Source organism: Patagioenas fasciata, chromosome 6, assembly GCF_037038585.1.
Source record: "Patagioenas fasciata isolate bPatFas1 chromosome 6, bPatFas1.hap1, whole genome shotgun sequence".
Lineage (NCBI taxonomy): Eukaryota > Metazoa > Chordata > Aves > Columbiformes > Columbidae > Patagioenas > Patagioenas fasciata.
In genome coordinates, this window is record NC_092525.1 from 13,101,864 (window position 1) to 13,126,147 (window position 24,284).

General features: G+C 41.5%; 1 protein-coding gene across 1 annotated transcript in view; it reads left to right on the top strand.

Moving 5' to 3' along the window:
* RGL1 (ral guanine nucleotide dissociation stimulator like 1) overlaps positions 1-24,284 on the top strand; it is a 75,232-nt gene that overhangs the window by 12,501 nt on the left and 38,447 nt on the right. The window contains exons 3-4 of the mRNA XM_065842771.2: positions 13,772-13,980; positions 23,600-23,677. Of these exons, the coding sequence (XP_065698843.2) occupies positions 13,772-13,980; positions 23,600-23,677 (287 nt within the window). The remainder of the gene's footprint in view (positions 1-13,771; positions 13,981-23,599; positions 23,678-24,284) is intronic.

The following is a 24,284-nucleotide window of genomic DNA, read 5'->3' on the forward strand; positions in this document are numbered from 1 at the left end:
TTGCCTGGGAGTTGGTAGAATTCCCTTTTATTTGGGGAGGTGGGAAAGAGAGGAGAAAAAAAGCGGGTTTGGGACAATGTGACTTTTAAAAGGGTATTTTTTGAGGTTGTTGAGGAGATGAATGTCAGAAAATGTTCTGGGGGAAGGTGGATTATCTGTCGGAGTTGCACGGTAATATTTATTTATCGGCTTAATAGTGTTATCACATGGATATCTTCTCCACATGTGGGATACATGCCGCAAGGAGCAGCTGCTTAAGAATGCACAGCAGCATGTTGAAACAATTTAGGACCAGAAGTGAAGGGGAGAAGACCTGGACTTCTGAGAGTCCAGAGTTCTGTGGAAGCATCTGCCCCCTGTGCAACAGCAGTTGTGAAAACAAGCTCCACTATTAAGCTGCAGCAGGGAAGAGGGGAATGAATGAAGCTTAGAAAATACTAAGGAGGAGGTTACAGTGGCACCTCCCTTGTTGATCATGCTTGTCCCCTCGTCTCAAGAGAACTAGAAAAGGGATCCACAGATGGAAGAGGATTGTCAGCATATGAATATACAGAAAAGGTGAGGACTGTTAAATTTGTATTTTGGTGCAACAAAGGTGGATGAGCAGGTTTAATAATAAGTGCACTTGTTAAGTCTTCACAGGATTGAGGCTCAATACTGGCAATGAATAGGAGGGTATAGTGAAAGCATTTAAAACAATGAGTGGAGAAGGGACTTTATCTCCAGGGAGTGTTTGGTGGGTTTGAAAGCAGGGAGGGGGAAAAGAAATGTGTAATTTCACAGTGCCTGTAAGTAACCTGAAGGACTCAGTGCTGGAAGAAATAATTGAGTCCAATTGAGTCTAGAAAGCATTAGACATTTATATAAATAATGAGAACAAATGCAGGAATACTGCATGAAATTTAAAACACAAGACATGTAACTTTTTGTGATTTAGGTATAAAACGAACACCTTCTGCAGCTGAGAAGAGTCTTTCCCTTTAGACTGGTTATTCTGTGTGTTATGAGTGTTATTTGTGCAGTTTCCTCTGTAGCTCCTGGCCATTGTCAGAGGGAAAACCTCTAGTTTAGCTTAAAACTACAATTATTATGTGTTGCTATTTATAAGCTTCTAGTTTCAATTTGTTTGCAGCAAATATTTAACAAGGCAGAATAAAATTGAATACAGGCACTCATAAAAAGAATGAGGAGAACTTTAATGTCCAGAAGATGTCAGGGCCATATTGCAAAATAATATGGGAGTTTGTTGTGGGCCTGTTTTCCAGCAGTCCCGCAACCTCCTGCTGGTCATAGAGAACTCTGGGTGCTCAAATCCGGCTTTTATTTTGTGTGTGTAAAACTAAAGTTTGCATCCTTGCTGGTTTAGACTCTGCAAATGTAGGAACTGTGTGGGTTGCCCTTTGCTTTACCCCATTCAACTTCATAATAGCTGCTTTAAAAATCAAGCAGCTAGAACAGAGTATGGTTCTCTACATGTGGTCTCATCAGACCTTTTATGCAGTGGAAGAATAATGTCATTTGACTTGCTTTGGTACCCTTTATTTATACTTTGCAGAATTGTTTGCTTTTTGTTGCTGCTTCCAAGCATCGTGCTGAAAGATTTCATGTTCTGCCTCCTCTAACCCTTCAGATCTTTTCTCTGATCTGTGTGCCACAGCGTGACCTTTGAGGGTAGGACTTTCAACAGACTTTTTTGCTGGCCTCTTACATTTTTCTACATTTACTTGCAGGAGCCATCTGTTGCCCATCAGAGTGTAGCTGCCCTCTAACAGCTTTGGCAATCAAAATGAAGCTTTGGCAGCCTCCACCTTCCGTGTGAAGCTTTCTGTCACTTCACACGGTAGCAATCATTAACTTTTTGCTCCGTCAGGTTACTGGGTTACAGTCTGATGGAGTTTTTACTTGTTCCTCTTTGCCTCCAGTTGGTGTCCAAATACCAATTTATGGCCAGATTTTTGCGGTCGTCTCTGTGTAGCTCAGCCCTGCAATCAGTGCAAAAGCTGTAATACTGGAAACACCACCAAAATTTGTGGTGGTGGTCCCTTAGCTGCTGTTGCTCCACTTGTCTCCCATGGCCTCAAAATAATGTGAAATCCTCACTGAGAAGAAACTGTTCACTGCATGTGATATTAGGCACATGAGTTATTATGTATAGAAGCCCTGCTTTACCAGTTTGAGAACAATTGTGATACTGGGTTTAGAGCAAGTCAGGAGTCCTGTGCTCAGTATTCATTTGCTGATAAATCACCCAGTGGCTTGAACTGACCATCTTCTCTTCTGGGGGGTTTAATTTTCTCACCTGTAACATCCTTAGTATTAATTTTGAGATTTAGTGATCCAAGGAGCGTAGAGGCAAACTATTGTGCTTTTATATGATTGTATAGATTAAAACCTGTGACAGAGAAAACTTTCCTCTTGTGCTGAACACGCAAGGAAAGTTCTGTGGCAGAACAAGATCCTCCCGGTAATGCCCTGTGACTTGGTTGTCCAATCCTTACCATTGAAATTTTGGAGGGCAGTATATCCTGCTGCTTGCCTCTTCTAATCCCTTCCCACTAATAAGGTGTAGGCATTTAAAATGCTTTTGCAGAGTGATCCTATTATTATATTTTATTATTTCATCTATTTTCCTCTTGCGTTCTTCCCACCTTTTTGTTCCGAAAGCAGTTGAAGGGATTATTTTGTTTTCCTGTCCCACCTGCTCAGCTGCTTTGTACAGTTGCCTCTTTCCTTATGAAGGCTCAACCTTTTTCCCTATAAATAGCTGTTTCTTCCTTTCTAGGGAGTCCACGGGCTCTTTGTGCAAGTAAAAAACCATGTTTTTATTATAAAGTAGTGTTTTCTATTGGAAGATCTCTGAATGATTGAACAATATGGAATGATTGGATGCTTTGACATGTGTTCAAATTATCATAGCTCTTGGGCTTCAAACTGGAGACTTGTGTCTTGCGTAATAGCTTAGACTGATCTCACTGACTCCTTCTGACTCTTAAAAATCAATGCTCTAAACTTTGAAGCATCGTTATATCCTAAAGCAGAGACAGACCGTCATGTTAAAGAGCTGTCTAGGGTTTGATTTCCTCCTATACGTAGCTTATGCTGCACATAAACTTGTATAAAAGCCTGCATGCATTGAATTATACTGAGTCTCAGTTTTGACTTGAATCAAGTGCAGAATGTCCTTCAGTTGTTTATAGTATTCACCTGGATTAAAATTTACTAGATGAGATTGGGAATTTTCAAAGCTTTGTTGGTGTTGGGATGCAAATGATAACTCGGTACGCCCTTCAGGATTAACTGTTGTCTTTGGTTGAAAGAGATTAGTTAACTAAATGTTCCTGAGATGCATTTGAAAGCCAGATTAAATATTACATGCAAGTACAACAAGAACATTATTATGAAGATATGCCTACGCGTCCTTTTGTCCATTTGCTTGGTTTGTAGTAATCTTTGGTCCATTTTGTATTTTTAGAGTGTAAACCCTTTAGGGCAGGGATAGTGTCTTACATTTTGACGTGGCAGCCATTGAGCTGCTGTTGGAAACGTTTCATAAGTAACAATAACGTATTTCATTTGGAAATCAGATCTTCTGCTTTTGCATTCCTCCCATTGAGTGCTTCAGATTGATTCTGGCTGTGCTTTCAGTCTGCTGGCTCCCTGTAGCATGCAAAATGTGAATGAACTCTTGCACACTTACTTAAGCGATGAGGCTTGCATTCTTCTTTGTGCAAAAACAGTCGTGGTGTTCGGAAAACATCAGGTGGCCATAGAGTCAGAACAGGGCAGAGAAGAACAGAGGTATGCTCTTAACTCCTGAGGGGTAATTAAACAACAACTGGGGAAAAAAAAAGACAGTAAATGTGGTCAATGTTTTATCTTGCAGCCTGACATTTTTTGCTTTCTTTCCCCCTTACTTGGAAGCTATACTTATTTTGTATTCTGACTCAATACTCCCACATAATTATGTGTGCGTTTTGATTTGTGTTCATCGCCTAAGGATTGAAGTTCCACTGCAACATAACATTCTTAAACTGAAATACAAACGTCTGCGGCAGGTTCAGTGCCAGCACGAGCAACCCGTGCTGCTTTCCGCTGTGTCAGAAGACATGGGGTGATGGCTTCAGGAAGGCAGTAACTTGTGTAGGGCTGCACTGTGTTTAGTTGCCATGTGCTTATGCAGTTTGTCATTCAAAATGCAGATTATTTTTTTTGTTAGAGAAGATACCTATAGAATTGGCAAAGGGATGTTGCCATCAGAGATACGGTACATACAGACATGTGGATTCACACATAGATGCTCCCTCTATATATGTGCACAAGAGACGAATTCCAAGAGATTCTATAATCCAGTCCCCTGTAACATCTAGATAATATAGTAGAAATGCAGTTTGGCCTGAAGTAATGATTGAACTAAGTTTTTTGGACTTTTTCAGCACTTCAGTAAATGTTCAAGCTGGTAACTCTTAATATTAGGTAACATTAGGTTACCATTACTACTTTTTCTACCCAGGCCCCACCCTGGAGAGGTCTCTTGGCTTCAAAACAAAGGGTAAGAAAAAAGCACAGCCATTGTAGTGAAGTTTATAATGCAGTGTATGTCTGTATTCATGCTGCGGTTGTGAAAATGGTTTACTTACTGCTACCCTGTTTCTTTTATAAAAGATTTTAAAAGCTTGGCAATAGAGATTGCTCACAGTAATTATCATGAAACATGTAACAACATTTCCTGGATATTCTTTCTTCCACAAAAATACCTCGTGTTTTAAGTTCAGTTTATTTTAAAATCTGAATCGGTCTTCTACCAAATATTTTCTCCTCTGTCAGAATGCATTTAATGTCCCTGCACCTACAGTTTTATTTTCCAACTATCCATAATATTTAAATCTTTCACTCTTTCCTTGTTGTTTACACCGAGCGCAGTAGCAGTTTACACAGATTTCCTGAGTCAGTATAATTTTAATTTCTGTGTACTGTTTGAGCGAGCTTTACAGTGTGAAATGAAAGCCAGCAATATAATCAGGATGAATAAAACCATTTTGGGTTATGTAATGTGCATTCATACTACTGTTATGCAACAGAATTATTACTTGTGGCGTCCTTAAATCCATTCTGAGTTCAGCTATGTTGCCTGCTGTCTCACACAGGATGTTCTTTGTTTCTATTGACTGAGCAGAAAGTGATGATGAGCCCCACAATTAAATTAAATTACATTCCTGGAAGGGGAAAAACAGTGTGACTTTTCACAGGAAAATCATCATAGTGTTTCACTACCAACAAAGTAGGTACTGCTGAAAAATGGTCTTTACATTTCCGAATGGTCAAAACCCAAGTTTGTCATGTTGACCTATATTTTTCATAAAATGATGTGACCCTTGCCACATGAAATCTGTCAGAGTGTGTTAGTGGTAATATCAATCAGCCCTTCTCTTTGCTATACTTGAGTGTTGATTAAAAAGTGACAGTGTATTTTGGTTTAGCATTTTTCATGAAAGCAGCATGGCAAATGGCTTCACTGAGCAGTGTTTCACAAACAAATTGCCTATGATAGCTTTCCTCTGGTGTTTCTGAGGCTGGATGCTGATTTGCTGTCATCTCAAAAATATGAGGATAATTGAGAATTTTCAGCTTCTGCGCAGGGGTGATGTTGTTGAGCTGATAGCAGAGCAGTGTTAAGTGGCATCCAAATTCAGTTGTACTGGAAATAATCCTGTGATGTCTAGCCCTGTGTCAAAATAATCAAGGGTTATACAACAAAATAGGGAAGTAGGGACATGGGAGAGGCTGCAATATTAGAATTGTGGTTATGCAGTAATTGCAGCGTAAGCACTGAGGTGGACTGGACCAGGAGATGAGGCTTGGGACAGGGTTATATACAAAGATTGACGGACAAAGTTTTCGATTTCAAGGCAGGCTATGGGCTATTTATGGGCTTGGACGATGGCTTGAGCAGCTGTATTTTGTATGTCTGGGAGGATATTGATGGGGGGAAAGCTCTGATGTTGTAGACCTTGGAAATCTAGATTAGTTTAAAATAGGATAAATTATTCTGTGTAGAGGCCACAGTGTTGTCACATGCCCTTGAATCAGGTAACCTGACTTTTACTAGTTTATACAGCCTGCCTTATATAAAGTTCTTTAATATTTGCATACAGAAGGAGTCCTGGAAGGACAAAACGTGACTAATATGTGCTTTTAGGTCAGTAATTTAGCCTAAGCTGCCTAATCTATTGAAGTGAGCAAGGTAGGTTATTCCTGTGCATGTTCATGTTTGAAATGCACTTAAAGGTGGGACGCTGACATGGCCTTAGCCCTTGATGCGGTGTTTTCGGAGTTTAGTTAGCTCTTCTGGTGGAGATTTACAGACTAATAAGTGAATTCCATTACGTGTGTTCAACCTGGCTGCTTATAATGCATATCGGTGTGTCATGTTTAGCAAAAATACCACCATGCTTTTGGACAGCATTCTTTTTTCAAAGTATTTGTTCATACCTGGGTTTGTACCTATCTGGGCTTGCTTGCTGTGCCCTTAGTTGTTGGCTGGTGACAGCGTTCTGCAATTGCTCGGTACCAGTGCAAAAGCTTAAGGCCATGTCAAAGGTCTCTTTTGTGGAACGCTCTGATGTCCCAACCCAATATTAAGATCTAGACGGACTGGTATTGCGTGACACTGGCAGGTGACTCCTCCAAAGATGGAAAAATGGGTGAGGAGGAACTGGGGAGAAGTTTTCATTTTGGTAAGAGACAGTTGGTTTTCGAGCTCCCAGCAGGCCTTGTGAAGAACTGATCCATGATCTGACCTTTTGAGCTGAACATATAGACTTATTGCAGTACTTTATTGAGGAGGTCAGTGTAAATCTGCCCGTCCATCGCTGGAGAAACTGAGGCACATGGACATCTCATATTTGGCCACCCAGGAGGCAGATATTACTGTGGCCTGAATTTCCCAAGTGCCAAGACTCTTTGAGGATGTCCCAAGAGGGATGACTGTTCTTGCAAGAGTGTCATATGGACAGCAACACTCCCTACCATCTGCAGTTAACAGATATTCTGCTTTGTGCACCTAAAATTATTTTGGAAAGAATTAAAATCTGTGAGCAGAGAAAATAGTTGCCCTTCTTGCAAAGGGCAGCCAGTAGTTCTGGCTAAACTTAGGGGTGGGCAAACCTATATTTGGCTGTGTAATCTGATTTGTCTGATGTTTTATAGATATGGATTATATTAAATTCTGAGGTGTTGAACAGTAGGAGCATCCTGCTTCGTTATGCTGTGTTTTCAGATAATCATAATTGAGGTTTGCATTCTGCGTGTAAATACGATATTTGTTGAGCTGTGAGCTTGAACCTCTTAAGTAACTCCTTGGGTGGAAGCTGCACTATACATATAATTGTAATGTATAGTCAGGATTAGGGAAAGCTGTTTTAGAGTCAAGTGAAAGGTTTGAGCTGTCTGCCATCTTTAGCACTATTTTTCCTTGCTCAAGACCCCTTGATTTCTCCTTTATGGTTCCCAGTAAGTAACTGGGCATGGGAACAGTAAGCAGGCTTTGGTACCTCCCAGTGTCCAGGGCCAACTGGAAACAGTGTGAGTGTGGGGAGGGAGGAGGAGAAGTTGAGAGAAGGGTTGTTAGTAGGAACAGTAATTACTGTTTACTGTTTCTGGGGCACAGGGGAACTGCCCCAACTGCCTCTTTCCGTCTCTTGGGGACCCTCTACGATCCATACCTGTAAAAGCTTTTATTAGTGTTGACAGTTAATCACTGACTGTTTTATGCAAGTCCAAAGACTTTGTAGAGTTCTTCCTTTGTGGAGATACTATGTAACGCTTCCTTCATCTCTAGAAGTCAAAATATTTTACCAAATGGGCTGATTTTACTGCCAAAATGGGCAATAAAACCTATTTCCTTGCCTTCATTGTGGTGCTGTACTCAGCTGTTTTTATTTACTGCTCAGTTTGGTGCTTGCACATTTTGATGTTGCTGCACACTGAATTGCTAAACTTTGCAGAGGTAATTCTCCTCTAATATAGAAGGGCTTTGGAAAGTTATTTAATACGGGGCACATTTGTTTGCTGGTTTAGAAGAGTGTATCTAGTAAATGTCATTTGATGGCAGCTGTTCCTCTAACAGTATAAGGTGCACATGACTAAGAGTCTTACCTGACTTACTGGTTTATTTTCCTTGCTTTTATATTTTAAATTAGGAACTTGCTAAGCTTCAACATCTGATCAAAACCACCACAAGGAATATTTGTACGTACTGACATATTATGAAAATAATATGTCCCTGGCACACTTATGAGAAAACAAAGGTTGTGGTGAATGGCAGAACTGTGAAACGCATCCAGAAAATGAAAAGGGTTTAAGTAATCTGATGTTTCAGGTTCAGTTAACTCAATGAAGACAACAAGTCAGACAAGAAGAGGGTGGGAGGGCTTGTTTTAATTTTGTTAGAAGTCTTTCTAGCAAGACAGATGAAAGTCGGGGTGAAGCAATGACAATGTAAGTGCATAGAACATACGAGATAGAGATGGAGATTTGGGGCTGAGCTGTTGAGTCAATTTTTGGTCTCTAAAAAAGTCTGTATGCTGCATAGCGAACCTCTCGGGGGACTTGATTCTTGCAGAATAATATCACTACATCACTTTGCACAGATGCTTCTAAGAAGCGGGCCAAATTCAGAGGAGGAATTTCTGTGTTCCCATAGCTAAATAAGTTCCATCATTTGTAAGAGCTGGACAATACCATTTCAATGTAGACGCCTTTGAAGATTCAGTTTCTTAATGCACTTGCTTAAACTCCTTTAGGTGCAGACATGGAGAGGTGCTGTGTAAATTAGGCTTTACTTTTGTTTTGATTCATTTGGAACTGGTCCCACATAGTTCAGTGATATCCAAATGAGGCTAAATTTGCATAACTTGAGAAGGTGTGAGAATGCACCGCTCAGTGCCATGGTATGTGTGTTGTTTCTTATTTTCCCCAGAGAGGCTTTAAGTAGCTGCAAGGTGCCTGAGTGAAAGGGTTCTAACTGAGCAACAACATTTGTGTAAGAGGCTTTTTTTTTCTGTACCTCTAAATCTGACCCACAGCTTTTGTTACTGTTTGTCAGCTCTTCAGACAGATACCAGCCAGGCTGTGAGCCCTAAGGATACGAGAAAATGAGAATGCCTTTTGTATAATGATCATGGAATTAATTAGTGCTGGAAACTCTGGGTTGCTGCCAAGAAAGGTTATTTATGTGGCAAGAATGGAAAGGAAAAGGGTGGAGCTTTGGAAATCCAGGAATACCCCTAGTTATCAGATCCTAGGAAAGAGCTCAAAGTTATTTTTGCTTCTGAGTTTGTTGCAGTCAACGTGCGGAATTCTGATTTTCAACAGCATCCAAAACGAGGAAACGGGAGTTAGCGAAGTGCAGAGAGCTCTGCGGAGAGCTCCATCGTAATTTGATTTCCAAGTGCACCCTGGGGTAAAAGCAGCCGCTGCTGCGAAGGCAAATACTTGCACTGCCCGGGGTCTGAGGCTGCACCAGCTCCTGCCGCTGGCCACCCAAACCCTGCATGCCAAGCCACCATTTCCTAGAGTGGAAATTCTGCTTCCAGTTCAGAGTCTTATCTCACGCGAGCTGTTTTCCAGGCTGAGAGCCCTGCATATTGGAGAAGAAGGATAGAGAGGTGCGGGATGCGAGGCTCTTGAATCCTGCCAGCCCTGCAGAACTGATGGCAGGAGGGAGTGTGGACGGGGTCCTGCCCTACCAGCACTTGAAATACTTGTGACTTCGTTTGATAAGCCCAGTCCGGTCACTTGTCTTTCTAACATGCGCTATGATGTGGTGGTGTTAGTGCAGAATTACTACTTTTCACAGTTTGTTTTGGATTTTTTTAGTGGTCATGGGGTGTGGGTGGGGGGAGTCAGCACAATGTGTGCGAATTGGAGTCAGTTCAGCATGATTGTCAGCTGCCGTGGGGTTTCTCTCTCCATATACCTACAGGACCATCTTCCTTACCTTTGAGCGGAGCAGGCTCAATTATAAAGCTCATTATGATCTTTGTTGGAAGGAAACACTACGTGAAATAAATTGTTAATGTCTTTGCAGCTGTTCTTTACAAAAATACTTGACTAAAGTGGAGTCTTGCATAGCATCTTGAAGACATATTATAAGTTCTGTGTGTTTTTGCCGTGGAATCTGATTGTTCTTCAAAGAACTTTTTGTTTTATCTGCCTTGCTGCTTTCTTTAGGTGATGTATGACTGCATGTTAAATGAAAGATACCTTAAGTTTTTCTTCTCTCAGACTGATGTCATGGATGCTTTTGAAGCTTAATCGTTCCATTATGTGATTTTTTCCCCCCTCAAGGTTGAGTGTAGTTCTTAAAGGCTTATGCTGGAGAGCCTATGTGTAAGGAAGCAATATTGAAAAAATAAGGGCAAAATCACAAAAAGCATCTTATTCCAACTTTCAGAAGGGTAAAGCTGATTCACGTTTAAACAGTGAAATGAAGCTGTCATTCTTGATTAGTGTGCCTTCATTTTAGTTAACTGACAAGTTAATGCAATTTAGGCAGTTTTATTCCAGCACAGGGTGTCTGTCCAGTAAGTTAATAAAAACAGGTAGAGTGGAAAGCTCCCCATCTGGAAAAGCTGTAAGTTTCAAGGAAAGTCAAAAGCATTTAAAAAGATCAGTCAAAATCAGGCAAAATGGAATTTAAAAGACTCCAGTTGGTTAGGAGCTTTTGAAAATTATTTTGCAGCATTTCTAAACAGAACAAGCCTTTAGTAAAGGGATAATGTTTTAAATTACTAAGCCTGAAGAATATTTACCTGCTTTACTTATTGTTCATCCCAGTTGTTTCAGTATTTTTCCAGTCTGCCTCATGAAAAACAATTACATTGATTTCGTTCCATGATTCTCACTTGCAGAATCTCAGAAGATAATATTTGCATTGGAAAAAACCCGCAGAGCAGTGGTTTTTTGGGTAAAAGCAATTATTTCCAGTGATACTTCTGAAGTAACAACTACAACTATTTGGATAAGCGGCCTATTTTTGTACTGTTGTGCATTTGAACTATATTTTTGCCTTGAGTCTTGACTCCCTCTTACTGGCATGTATCATTAACTTGGGAGATGGTGGAGTTTATAATCAATATATAATCCTGTTGCAGGTTAACAGACGTTGTTTGTACCTTTGGCCCACGTGGCTGTGGGGTCTGATCTGTATTTTGGCTGTTAAACTGAGGGCAGTACGTGGCAACTTGGGGCCATGTGGAGGTTTTGCTTTATTTTCCTGACGTTGGTAGGCAAAACAGCCAGAGATCTTGCAGAGAAGGACTGATAGGAAATGGAGATTGTGATATCGGTAGTTCGGGAGCCAGCGTGCGCAATGCAAGGGCAGGACGGGAATTGTAACCGGCTCGGAACCAAATCACAGCTCCCTCAGCATCTGCAGCTGGGCCTGGGGTCGGTTTGTGGCTGAAGGAACTTCTTATCCTGAATACTTTTTAGTCTGCGTAGAGCTCTCCTGTTTCACTGTCAATGTGGGTAAGGTTTTGTGCTGTATAGCTGTAAGACGATCACCTTAAAAGAGAGTGGGCCCCTCTGAGGGTGAAGCGTTGCAGGGGATTGGTAAAGATGTTAGAATGACACTGGATCAGTACCTGCACAGCCTGAGAAAATAAGGACTTGGAAGAATATACCTTGGTTCTGTCTTCCTACATTTCCTTTTGAAAGATGCTGTCTATCTGGTAGGAAGCTATTTGCTCATCAGTTACACTTGCAGATTATCAAGGCTATAATCTGTTGCCTGAAAAATCAAAGTGGGACTGTTTAAAAAACCCATAAAATAAAACAGACTATATAATGCCATATCTGTTTATTTTTAGCATTGCAGAGGACCAGGAAAACCTTACTGAAGCCCTGAGATGTTGGGGTCTAGCCTCTCTGTTACACTGCTGGACGTGGTGTTGAAGGAGGCGGAGGGAAGGAGCTGGGAGAGCCTTATTTTGTTGTTTTGATGCACAAACCACTGCAAAACTTCTGCTGGCTTTAATTGATGCCTGGTAACAGTGATCGCCGTGTGCTTGTTAAAACTTGCGAAGAGCTTTCGGCACCCCTTTTAATAGCAGTAGATACAGTATTCCTGTAAGCAGACAACACAAAAGCAAACATGAAATCTCTTTATCCTTTGGGCAGCCTGGTTGTGTCAGTGAAGGGACGGCCTCTTGATTAAATCCAGACTCAGCCGTTTCCTGCTCACAGGCAACTCAGCCCACAGTGTCTTACTCAGAAAGTCTGTTATTGAGCTTGTCTGCCAAGTCCTTTTTCCTTTTCAACTTGCAGGCAGAATTGCTAAGATAATACAAACAATCCTTAAAAGTCTCCTAAAATGATTTCTAGCAGTTTAATGCTTTGCTGACAAACTCCCTTTTAGATTTTCAGGGTTTGGGGTTATTTTTTGTTTTGTGTCTTCCACAAACCTAAGGTTCTCTAAACATGATGTCTCAGGGAAGTTGCAGCACTGCAATTAATGGAAAATTTTGCGCATGTATCAATCCTGGAAGCAGGTTCACGATCACATCAGAGAATGAGTGATTTTCACACACAGAGTAGAATGTGGCCCTAAGTCGATATATTGTGAGTGGGGCAATCTGCTGTGAGTGGGGCAATCAGTTACGTACAGTGGTGCAGACATTTTCCCTGTTTGGCAGCAGTTGTATGGTATAACTAGTCATTTTCAAAAGTACATTTTAATTGTGAGATGAAAAGTCAGCAAGAAAAATTTAGTTTGTTTTTCTGAGCAAGTTTTGCCTAGGAAGGAAAATATAGCAGTGGTAGTGACATATCCTTTTAGTGTTTCTGTAATGTTGAGCTCATATGTAATTCCATATACATGTGTAAGTCAGATATATAACAAATTACTTTTAAAACAGCCACAAGGTCAGTGGATTGAAATTTTGCAAGTTACTCTGGTGCAATCCCATCCATTGCCTGTGGGGTTGCATTGGGGTAACAGGGGGTTTGGTGCAGTAGTTTGTTCTGTGCATCACCTTGTCTGTTTATAAAAGACATTAACAGGTTCACAGCACGAGACCAGGTTACCCCGTCTATAACTCCACGGTCTGTTTAAAGAGATGGAAATTGTCTTACAGCTTGTTTGCCCTGTACAACACCACCCCCAAACCATCCATTTGCTGGAAATATTGTGCCAAATGGAAACAGTGAAAGAAAATGGGAATGTTACAATGGCACATTTGCAAGATGCCTTTGACACCCCTCTTGCAAAAGTATTGTGAAATGGTTCACATCTGAATGTGTTCATGACCTGAGGTTCTAGGGGGCAACCCTAAGGTGGTATTTTTAGCAAAGGAATCGCAAGTGCTGATGCTAAAGCTGTCATCAGTATTCGTGTTCGTTCAGAAGTTAAGTGAGGTGCTGAATTACCTCTATTGTTCCCTCTAGTCATGTTATTCTTTGTAGAATAACAGATTTTCTTTTAGATAATAACATATGGTGGTATCACAAGATAACTTGATAGCAATTGGACTATATAATATTTTGTGGAGAATGTCAGAGCAATTTCTAAAAGATAAACTCATTAAAAGCCTCCATTGTTTGACACAGCATTTGGTGTTTGGAGAGCCAAAATTGACAAAATTGTTTAGTAACTAGAGATGGACTATTCCTGTGAAAAGATGGAATTGAATCTGTGGTTCATTGTGCAAGCTGTGTCAGGGCTCTGGCTTCTGTCTGAGTTTTGTGCTTTGTTTTTGTTTCCACTTTGTAGGCTGAAGGGGACCAGTTACCTCCAGAACACACTGTCAGCCAGTACGAGACGTGCAAGATCAGGACCATAAAAGCTGGAACTTTGGAGAAACTTGTGGAGAACCTTCTGACGGCTTTTGGGGATAATGATTTTACATACATCAGCATCTTCCTCTCCACATACAGGGCTTTTGCTTCCACCAGCACAGTCCTGGAGCTGCTCCTGGACAGGTAAGAGCAGGGACAGAACGGAAACTGAGCCATCATTTATTATACATGACAAGGGGATGTTGACAGGAATTTCTTCCATTTCATTTAGTGGACATGGAGTTAATAACCTGATGGACAGAGGTCAAGAATTCTGCAAAATTCAGGATTTTGGCATAAACACACAATATGTAAATGCACGCTGCCCACATCCCAACTCTCATTAAAGCTTAAGTGCCAGGTGGGGAAGGTGTGCGGGGTCTGACTGCTAAGGAACCAACACAAGAAAATCAATACAGCTTCTCCCCTAAAACACCCAGAATGTGTGGGCTGCAGAATCATTCCTGTTATGGAATAGATTCCTACTTTTTGCTGGATACTGCTATTTTCAGATCTAACTCTCCTGTTTGGGGGCTGCTGATTTGAAATGGGGATTGTACCAACATAAGAAAGAATTCACCATCCCCTTCCGGTACTTCACATGAACATACAGTCATACATTTTTGCAGACAGCACAACCCCCACTTAATGGTATAAGAATAACTTTTATGGTAAGACTGTTAAGTCATGTCTGTTGCATCTGTATAAATGCTTGGAACCCACAACGTTAGTTTTCTCACCCTAAATCCTGACTGAGACATGGCTGGGTCAGAGGTGATCTTATTCTGGGAGCATCGTATTTATTTCATTTTCAAAATCAAGTGACGGAGACACGAACAGTTATTCTGGCATACAGTCATCAGAACAGAGAAGTAGCATAAGAACTCCTAGGTGAATGGGTGATTCTGTACCCCCAGTTTTGGATTCTATGTTTTGGACGTGTGTATCTTTGAAGAATAAAAAAGGAAAGGGCACCACATCTGTGTGGGTTCTAGTAGCTTTGAAGAAGGGCTGACTTGCCAAGTGACAGCGTGTCATGAGAATCTCTTGCTGCTAAGGATGTGAATTGCCAAAGAGCCACAAATTTATAGGAGAAACTACTAGTTCTATGGATATACATTGTCATTTCAGCCAGTAATACTTCATGTATGATTTATTTTACTTACTTTTATAGAGATACAGCTTTAACAGAAAAGCCTTTGCAAGGATGCTTTGCCCAAAGTGGCTGTTTGAAATACCATTCCCCTACCAGCACAGATTCTGTTGCTCTGTGTTGGTGGGTTGCCAAACTGCTCTTGTGGGGTTCTTGCATATTAATTGATGTGTGTCTGGGGAAATTTTCTTTCTGTAATCAGTGAGAGCTTAACGAGTAGCTCACATAATGTGAATCAGCCAGTCAAAGACGGCTCTGAACCCAACGATACACAGCTTGCTTTTTGATTAAAGGCTCTTAAGTTGTCTTAGGACAACATATTTTATCTTAAAATACATTCATATATTTAAATGCCCAGAAGGCATCTTTATGTGCATCCTCCACCCAGTTCAATGTAGATTTTTAGTTGTTTCCATTCTGATTTCTCTCTTAGTGAGGTACTTCAGTAATGCAAATAAATCTCCCACCTGAGACTGTGACCTCTGTTGACGAATCGCTGTACGAACATGCCTAGAATTGTTGGCAGCAGCCTCCACCCCGAAGACCCTCTACTGTCAAGAAATGATAAAGAAAACCAGTGAGAGGAGCAGGCTGCGATGCAGATACTTGGGAGGAGTATATTGAGGCAAAGAGAGAGTAAGGGTTTAACTCATAGTGACAATTTTGGAGTTCAACCTGGGTTTTCACGCGGCCGTAGTTCTACACATCCATATCTGGTTGGTTTTTGCTGTCCTCAGGAGACAGAAGACTGTAATGCAAAGACAATATATTGCACTGATTTAATTTGTGTAGTTATAAAAGATCCTGTGCATCTGACAAGCAAGTTTAGAATCTCCTATCAAATCTTCGAAGCTGAGTGCTCACCAAAGTGATGCTGTTGGAGGAAGTTTCTTGGCGCTGGGAGGCTGCCTTGGGCCCTGGGTGCTGGGCTGGCTTTGGTTGCTGCAAAGCCCTGGGGCAGGACTAGGAAAGGGCTATTGGAGCTGTTGGGCTGTTCTGTGGTTTTTGCTGTTTTGTGGTTCTGCAGGATGAGCTGGGACATGGGAAAGCACCTTCAGCTGTGGTGTCCCTGCTTCTGCTTCTTCCCCTTTGCCACTTCACAGGGTCCATCGCTCTCCAGAACTGTCAATTCAACCCTTCAGTGACTCCTACAGTAATTATATCTCTCTGTAATTGAGGACTGAAGCATTTGAAATTTGGGGTTGGGGCCAAAGGGTTCGTCCATTGAAGCAGCAATCTGTCTTGCAGTCAGTTTTGGGGTTTGATTGGTTTGTGATGTTTCAGCCACTAAAATGTTCGAACTCTGTTACACCGCACTGTTATAAGGATGATGAAAACGTCTTTTGGGAATCTTGCTTTTGCACTGAAGTTTGTAGAGTCCTTTAGATAAGCAATTCTGTTTTCTTCCCATAATTTCCCCTAGCAAAAAGAATCATAGCAACCTAGAAACAGAAATGTACAAAATTAGTGGAACATTGAAGTTATAAAATCGGATACTTGAAGATTAGAAATTTGAGAGAGGGAAGAACTCAACATCTTTATGAAGTTCATGATCATGGGTTTTAGTTGCTACTTCTGCGTTGTCTTCTTTAATGCGCTGTAATAATGACAGGATTTTAAAAACAGCCTGAAGAAGGTAGTTACTCATTCTCTGAGAATCATTGGTCATGAGACACCTGAACTCCTTGGGTTCCTGCAAAAATGCCAACTCCATGCACTAAAGGTTTCTGTCAATTGTATAGCTGGTGCAATTTAGCACAGTTAAATCTGCAATGAAGTTCCTAGTATTTTCATATCTGGGAATTACATCTGTGAGATTACAGTTGGATTGCAACACAAAGGAAGGGGCAAGTCTGACTTACGAGTTTCCTCAGGAGTGTACCAGAGGAGACAAAACAGGCCTAGATTGGAAAAGAAATCGAGCAGCCAGGAGTAACTCAGCATTTAAATCTGTGCTTAGCCAGGTAATAATGGATTTCATTCACAGCTACTGCTTTTCCTAAGAACGTTTATTTTTCAAAATGAAAGGCAAGTGCCCAGACTGAGGGGTTTGCTACCATCCATGAACCAGGAGCTGAGCGTTACCTGGAACTTCTCCTGTAGGCTTTTCCAAATGTACGTGACCCTAAGGAAGTCAGCCCTGTCCTCCTCTGATGCTCCTTTAAAGAGATGAAGAAGTCAGAAGAGGGCAAGAGAGCACAGAGGAAAAGTCTCCGTGGAACAGAACTTTGTTTTCTAAGCCTAATTCCAATCTTACTGGCTTGTGTACCTCTCAGAGCAAGTTCTAACATCTCTTTCAGAGGAAGGGCACGTTGACCTTGTCAACATTATCCGCAGCCTTTGGTAATAAATGGTAGAATCCACAGGAAATCCGAGGAGGTCACCGCTTCCTTCCCTCTCACAAATCTTAGGAGTGTCATGTTCAAGAGTCCATGGATGTTTCTCTTGGCTTTTCGAATATCATGGATGATCTAGAATTTTATGGCTCGAGACATAATATAGGTGAAATTTAAGCTATGAAAGTAAGAATGATGTACGTGCGGCTGTGGAATATGGACTTGTGAAGAAAAACAGATGTTATAAGGAAAAATAAAAAAAGAAATGGATAGTAATTGAATTAAGCCAGCTTAGTTTTCATATCTACGTTAGTGTAGAGTAAGTAGCAAAGAGTCTGTGTTTTTGAAATTTGTTAGTTGTACTTGTTAATAATAACAGTACAGAGACTGAAGTGGGTATCAGTGCCTAATCTGTGTTTTATAAGTGCTTGTATTTTGTTTTCCAGTGAAGTAAAAAAAACAATGAAAAGGGCAATCTCCTCAAAAAGCAAGTAAGATTTTGACATTAGTTGTCCATTTTAGTTTCATGTGAAAAGCTTGAGCCTCTTTTCTTATTCCTGGTGACAGAGCAGGACTGTGGAGTAAGGGGACACTTGCGAATGGCAATGCTGAGCTCTTGTCATTTGGTCCAAGGCAGAACAGTGATGTGGCCAGATAAAAAAAGACATTTCATCTTTTTACAGGTGAGCAGCCTCTTGACACAGAGTAGGAGAAAAGAACATCTGTATCTCCCAAGATATAGGATGCATATTTTTGTAGGAAAGTACACACTGACAAACTTCCCCCAAAATCTACACGTGTGGAAGCTGGAATCCCCTCAAGTCCAGTGCATTCAGTTGATGTTGGATTTGCTGCGGATACACCCCACACGGAGTGCTGCAGAATTATCTGATGTATACATTAGATGTACACAAATTCAGATTAAACAAAGAGAGACCTAGGACCCTTGGAAAACTATCCTAGGAAGATCTGGATGTATTGTAACCTGTGGGGAGACACCTGTCAGTCATTTGATGTGGTCTGCAGAGTATCCTGTGCAAGCATTAATTGAGTTTTGGATATGAAACGTTTATTCTACCCAAAAAAGGTGAGATGCTTTTCCCTGAGTGACAGAGGCAAAAAAAAAGGCAGATCCTTTATTGAAGAGAAACTAAAGCGTTAGGGCAGGAAAAAATGATCTTTTGAAAGGTTTGAATAATTCCAAATAACACGTGCTTTTGTTAAATTCGTTCACACTGTGGTGAGGTTTTGTGACTCCTCTTCATGTGACGTTGGAAAGCAAGGGGAATTTCTCGCAAAGCCAAACACATGTGGCTTTGGTTACAGCACCGCTGCAGGGTGCTGGTCCTTGGGGTGGTTTTGACTCCCAAAGCCCGTGATGGTGGTGTCATCACAGCGATGCACAAACCAGCCGGGCAGAGAGGGACATTTCTCAAGGTGGTTTCTGACCTGTGATACATCCAGTGCATGGGTGCAGTCACACAAAGTATCCAACAAGGCATATGGAAAGGCTTAAATTGCTAATGTATAATTCATAATATTTAAAGACCAACATAGTTCTCTGTGTTTCAGTCAGAAGGTAGTTACTGGATTTTTAGTGCTGTGCTGCTTGTTGTAACGGACTTTAAATTGGGCCATTCGATGACTTCTGTCTTTAGTAAAATCAGAGATTTGCTATTCGCTTTTAACACTTCTTGGAAATCGTGAATAAATCTACTCTGTGGTGTTTTTTCCTCCTCCCCCCCCCTTCCATACTTTGCATTAATCTTTTGCTTTTTATTAAATTTGAGTTTGGAGCCCTATTTGTTCTTTTGGTGGATTCAGCCTATAAAGGTTTTCTTTTAATACATAGTAGAAGTCAAATCAAACACAATCTTGGGCATAAGCTGGTATGCTGAGAAGTGAGGGGGATGACTTGTATTTTCAAAGCTATTTAAGAGTAATTGGACATCCGCATCCCTTTAGTATTCATGGAAGTTTGGCATCTAAAATGCAGCAGACAGCTTTGAAAATCTGCCAAGTCTTTAACACTATATCTTCTGATATTTCCTCTTTGTTTGGCAGAAGTGGGTAGGGACATTTAAGAGGAAAAAAAACCCCAATTTGTTGGCATTTTGATGTGAAAAACACTGGATGGAAGTTCCTGGTGAGAGGAAGAGGAGCCCGATGCCTCCTGCTCTGGGTGTGGGGTCCAGCGTGATGCCACCTGTGGTACCCCCAGTGTCACTGGCTCCGCTCACAAGTGTGATGGGAGCCAAAGATGCTCAGCTGTCCAGATGAGAGCAGAAGCCAGGTTCCTCTCTTCCGTATTTTGTAACGGTAATCATGTTCCTTGCAACGATGCTTAAAAGCAGGGCCACACTGTACCTGGCACAGTTGCATCTAAAGCAGCAACTGGTCCCCGTCTCAAGGAGCTTACAAAGAAGGAAATTGATGCTGTTTGATAGGAGAGCCAGAGCTGGATAGTGACAGCAAGTAACAAGTTAATTTTGTGTTTTCAGTTTATTCCTTCTGCTGGAGGATGGCTCGATAGGGGGTAAATGGAGAGGAAAATGAAGGTAGGGAAAGCATTGCAGGAATGGGTTCTTTGGTCGCAAAGCCCCACGTTTTAGGACAGCAGCTTTACATGGCATTTTCTCACTGTTATTGCTGGAGCATCTCTGTTTTCTGGTAGAGCAGGTGGTTTGTCCACTCAGTTAAAGAAGCGACTTTGTTTCCATGATTCTATGTGTGTATAATTCAAAACACCTTGTGATTCTTGCTGAGTACCTGTGCTTCCAAGTTGCTTGTTTTGATGCTTACAAGCCTTTTTTAGGGCTATGTTTGGGGCTTGTGCAGAGAACCACCTCTCCCTATTATTTCCGAGTAGTTCAAAGAGTATTTTCCTCCTACTTGCCTTCTCTTCCCAACAGAAATGCAGGGGTGCATTTTTCTCTATTTTTTAGTATTTAAATATTCAGTACTACCGGCTACGTTCTGGTCTCATTTGCTTAGTCAGTCCCTTTAAGTGGAGTCGCTAACTTTCCAAACAGCCAAGAAAGGCTGAAAAGTTCTGTGGGCTACAGGATCCTTTTGTTTCTCATGTCTCTTTTTGTATGCAAAGCGTTCATACAAGGCTGGGGAGTGAATGGCTCTTTGTCCAGGAGCTGGTGAGAACAGAGCACTGAAGTCTGCAGAAATGCTGTTCTTTACATCAGATGTAGCATTAACTCCTCCTAACCCGTAGTTAATGACCTGTTGTTCATGCAGAACTCTTGTGTTGGGAGATAGGCAGAGGTTGACATCTGGCAGCATAATGAAGCGTTATATTTAATACTTCTCCAGTTCTGTACAGAAAATTCACTGCTCTTTATTACTGTGTGATGGATTTATATTGTAAAAATCAGCACGTATCTCTCTAGTGGGATTTAAATGCAAATGCCTAATGTTCTGCAAATACATATTTTATATTTTATACAATACTAGGACAATGACAGTCATCTCAGTACATTCTGCTCTAAGAATTAACAGCAAGTTTTGAAAAATGGATATAAAAATGTAATTGCTATTCAAAATACAAAGCTTTCTTTGCATATTTCTCCCAACAGAGGGAAAATGTCTTTTGTCTGTAGGCTAAGATGTATTTTAGTCACCTTACCTAGCAGATGGCAGTGGAAAGTGAAATCCTTTCCCTTGAGCAACTGTCACATGTGTAATGTACTTTATATCATATATACGTCTTGATTCTGTCCTGGATGATCTCCACTGAGAAGGCGTTTACATAGTTCTCTAAATATCCCCCTCACACTCTTTTTGTATCTTCTTGATAAGATGATGTGTTACAGTATTTGGAAATGCAGGACAATCTACAGGTCTGTAAGACCAAATATTGCAACGAATACAGTTAAATCTAATAAAAATAGGTGCAACTTTACACTTCAGCTTAGTGAAGTGTTGGCAGTGTTGTTCTTAAGGCTCCTCTGGTGTATTCCATCCCTTCAGTAAAGTAGTGGAAGTTTCTCAGTTAGTTAATTGCATCATTTGGAACTGCAAACATTGTAATGAGCATTTAGAGTATGACTGAGAGCTGGGGGAGGCCAGGTAGGATTTAAGTGGCAAGTTTGGGCATCGCTGAAAGTCGGAAAGAAGATATCTATTCGATTTTATAGCTTCAGCAGTGCTGATTCACACAGGCAGGGTGTGAAATTACTTGGGAGGCTTTAAGGGAAAGCACAGTGGCCACTGATGCACCAAAACCTGTCAGAACAAGATCGAGACTCTTTCTGGTACCTGCGATGGTTCTGCTGAGGGTGCTCCTGTTGGGATTTCTTGGGAGCCCCAAGAGATCCGGGTGTTATTCAGTGGGTTGAGAAGGTGATTCTTACCCCACTGTTAGTTTAGCTAAGTGTATTTTTCTTTAGAAGTTTGGATTAGCTGTGTAAAATCCCAACGGCAAAATGGGTTATGCTGTGTGTACAGCAGTCTCTAAGGACTCTTTCCATTTTAAGAAGCCCTTAAAAGCTCCTCTCATACTTCTGCTGTCTTACGGGGCCAGTGGGATTGTTTCAGGATGATGAAGAAAAATTTGGGTCCTTAAAAACACAAGTTTGCAAGTTCTTACGCATGTGTTACACTTTTTTTTTTTTTTAACCTGAACAGATAAAATGCTGCAATTTCTGAAGCCTTCACCACTGATGTGGGAACTTAGAATGACAGACTTAGAATGCATGAGAAGTTAGAATGAGACAGCGTATGGGTCAGACCGAGCTCCTGGGGTCAATGAGTCGTGGTTTTGTTCTCAGCCTGTAACAACAGGAGCAAATACTTTTTGTTAGGTCTGCCTGTGGTGTAGTTGGAGATGCAAGGTGTGGTTTGAAAGGAGCCGTTCCAGCTGCCGCGAGGGCTCTCCCCGCAGGTCTCTCGAGGCTCAGTGTCCCCAGCTGAGCTCCCTATGGCTGTGGCTGCGCCGCTCTTGTCAGAGGGACCACGGGTTTGCCTGGTTTAGTCTGGGTTTGCTTTGCAGTGCACGGGGATATGGGCAAACCCTTCATCTCTGCCTCAGCTTCTCCAGCCACAGTGGAATTGCCCTGCATGAAGCCCTTGCCATAAGATTGTTGAAACTTTAGTTCTTAGTTTAAAGCCTTGGGTGGTTCTGAGGTTGTGAGCTGTCACAGGGCAGAATATCAGTATGAGGGCAGCAGATGGTGCTGCTAAAAGCTGTTCTGCTGCTAAAACCTGTTCTTTATAGTCTGGCAGATCTGCCACTGAGAGGGAACTTGAGTGCAGTGACACTGGTCCACTTTCTGTACAGATCTGGGATTCTGACATGTGAAGCCTTAGACTGATACTTTAGACGTGCATAAAGCTCTCACCTCTTCTTTTGATCCTTTGAAACATTTTAGAAGAATTTGTTCTGATGAATTTAGATGAATTTGATTCTGATATGAGCCTTCTGGACACAGACCAACAGCCCACTGGATTTGCACTGTCTGATGCTACTGGGATGTTGTAGCAGAAACACTGGAAGATGCACTTGTTCTCCTAATTATTCAGATTAATTGCAGGTGCCTGACACAATTAGTTGAGCACAGAATGTGTGAACTCAGTTTACATTATTCTGGACTGTGAGTCATTATCTGTCTTCATTAAAGCTGCCTGTGAGGACCTGTGAGATTCTTTCTGGAGTTGTAGATGTGAAACAACGAGAACTCCCAAGGCACAGGCCTTGCCTGGGTAGGTCAGAGATGCTGCTTTGCTGTTGGAGTTCTGCCCATGGTTTCCTCTTTCCCGATGGTGATATCACAGCCCCACAGCCATGCCCACTGGCGACAGCTGTGCCAATAGTTTTGGCACAAGTGGGCATGTGCCACCTGGAAAACTTGGTGTGAAATCTCCCTTGGAGTGGGAAGGAATGGCAAATACTGGAGAAACAGAAGCTGCGTTGCAGAAAGCGGTTGTGTTCCAGCCTCATTGTGTGCTGGAGTGAAAATGGGCAGAAAGGGTCTTGGAGCTGTGAGCAGAGAAACTGTTTGGGTTGATTCATCCTCTGTGCAGGCTGCGTCCTATGAATTAACAAAAAAAGTTGGAAGATACTGGTTGTTTCTTTAGGATTTTTTTCCACCTAAATGAAATAATCTTCAAACTCCCTAAGTTTTCCCAGCTGTTAGATTCCGTATTTGCAGTTTGAGCTAGAAACACTCTTTAATTGTTTATGCTAATTGTGTATGGATTACATTATTTGGGATTTTGTTTTTATTCAGTAGAGGTTCCTCTAAACACCCTTCTCATTTTTCAGGTATGGAAACCTGGAGATCTCAGGCTGCGAAGAATGTGGAAACCAGAATTCCCCCGAATCCAGCACAGTGCTCAGGACGTAAGTTTGGTTTTGCAGCGCCCAGCGAGCCCCAGTCAGGGTTCAGTGCTGGAGCAGGATGTGGGCAGCAGAGCTGTTGTTTCCTTTGACATTTCACAGCCCTGTTTGCTTCAAGGAGCTTGTGTAAAGGCCGAGTATCAACTGTCTCATAACACATCCAATAATACAACCCAGAGAGCTTTCCTTCAGGGAAATTGTCTCAGAATTAAACGTGAGATGAACACATTTTGGCCAACGTTTTGTTTATTAAGCCAAGGAGTGTTTTTTTTTTCCCCTGCCTTATCTATAGTAGTAAATGACTACTGCTGATGACTGATTTTATTGTGTGTTAGGACAGTGTCTGCAGACCAAAGCTGAGGTTGTTCCAGGCAATGTGTGTCTGCGTGTATCTTTTCCATTAGTGCCCTGATGATTTACAGTGCTGCTTTTACAGTGAAGTTTAGATTCTGAAGTCATCCTCATTTGCAAGAAAAATAGCAAAGTTGTTTTGAAATGCAGTTTAAATGCGGTAAAAAATGGTTTGATTATCCTCCTAGCATCATATGGAACTGTGTTTTATCTTTAGACGTTGGGTGTAAAATGTGCCTGAGGTCATCAGCATTTGTAC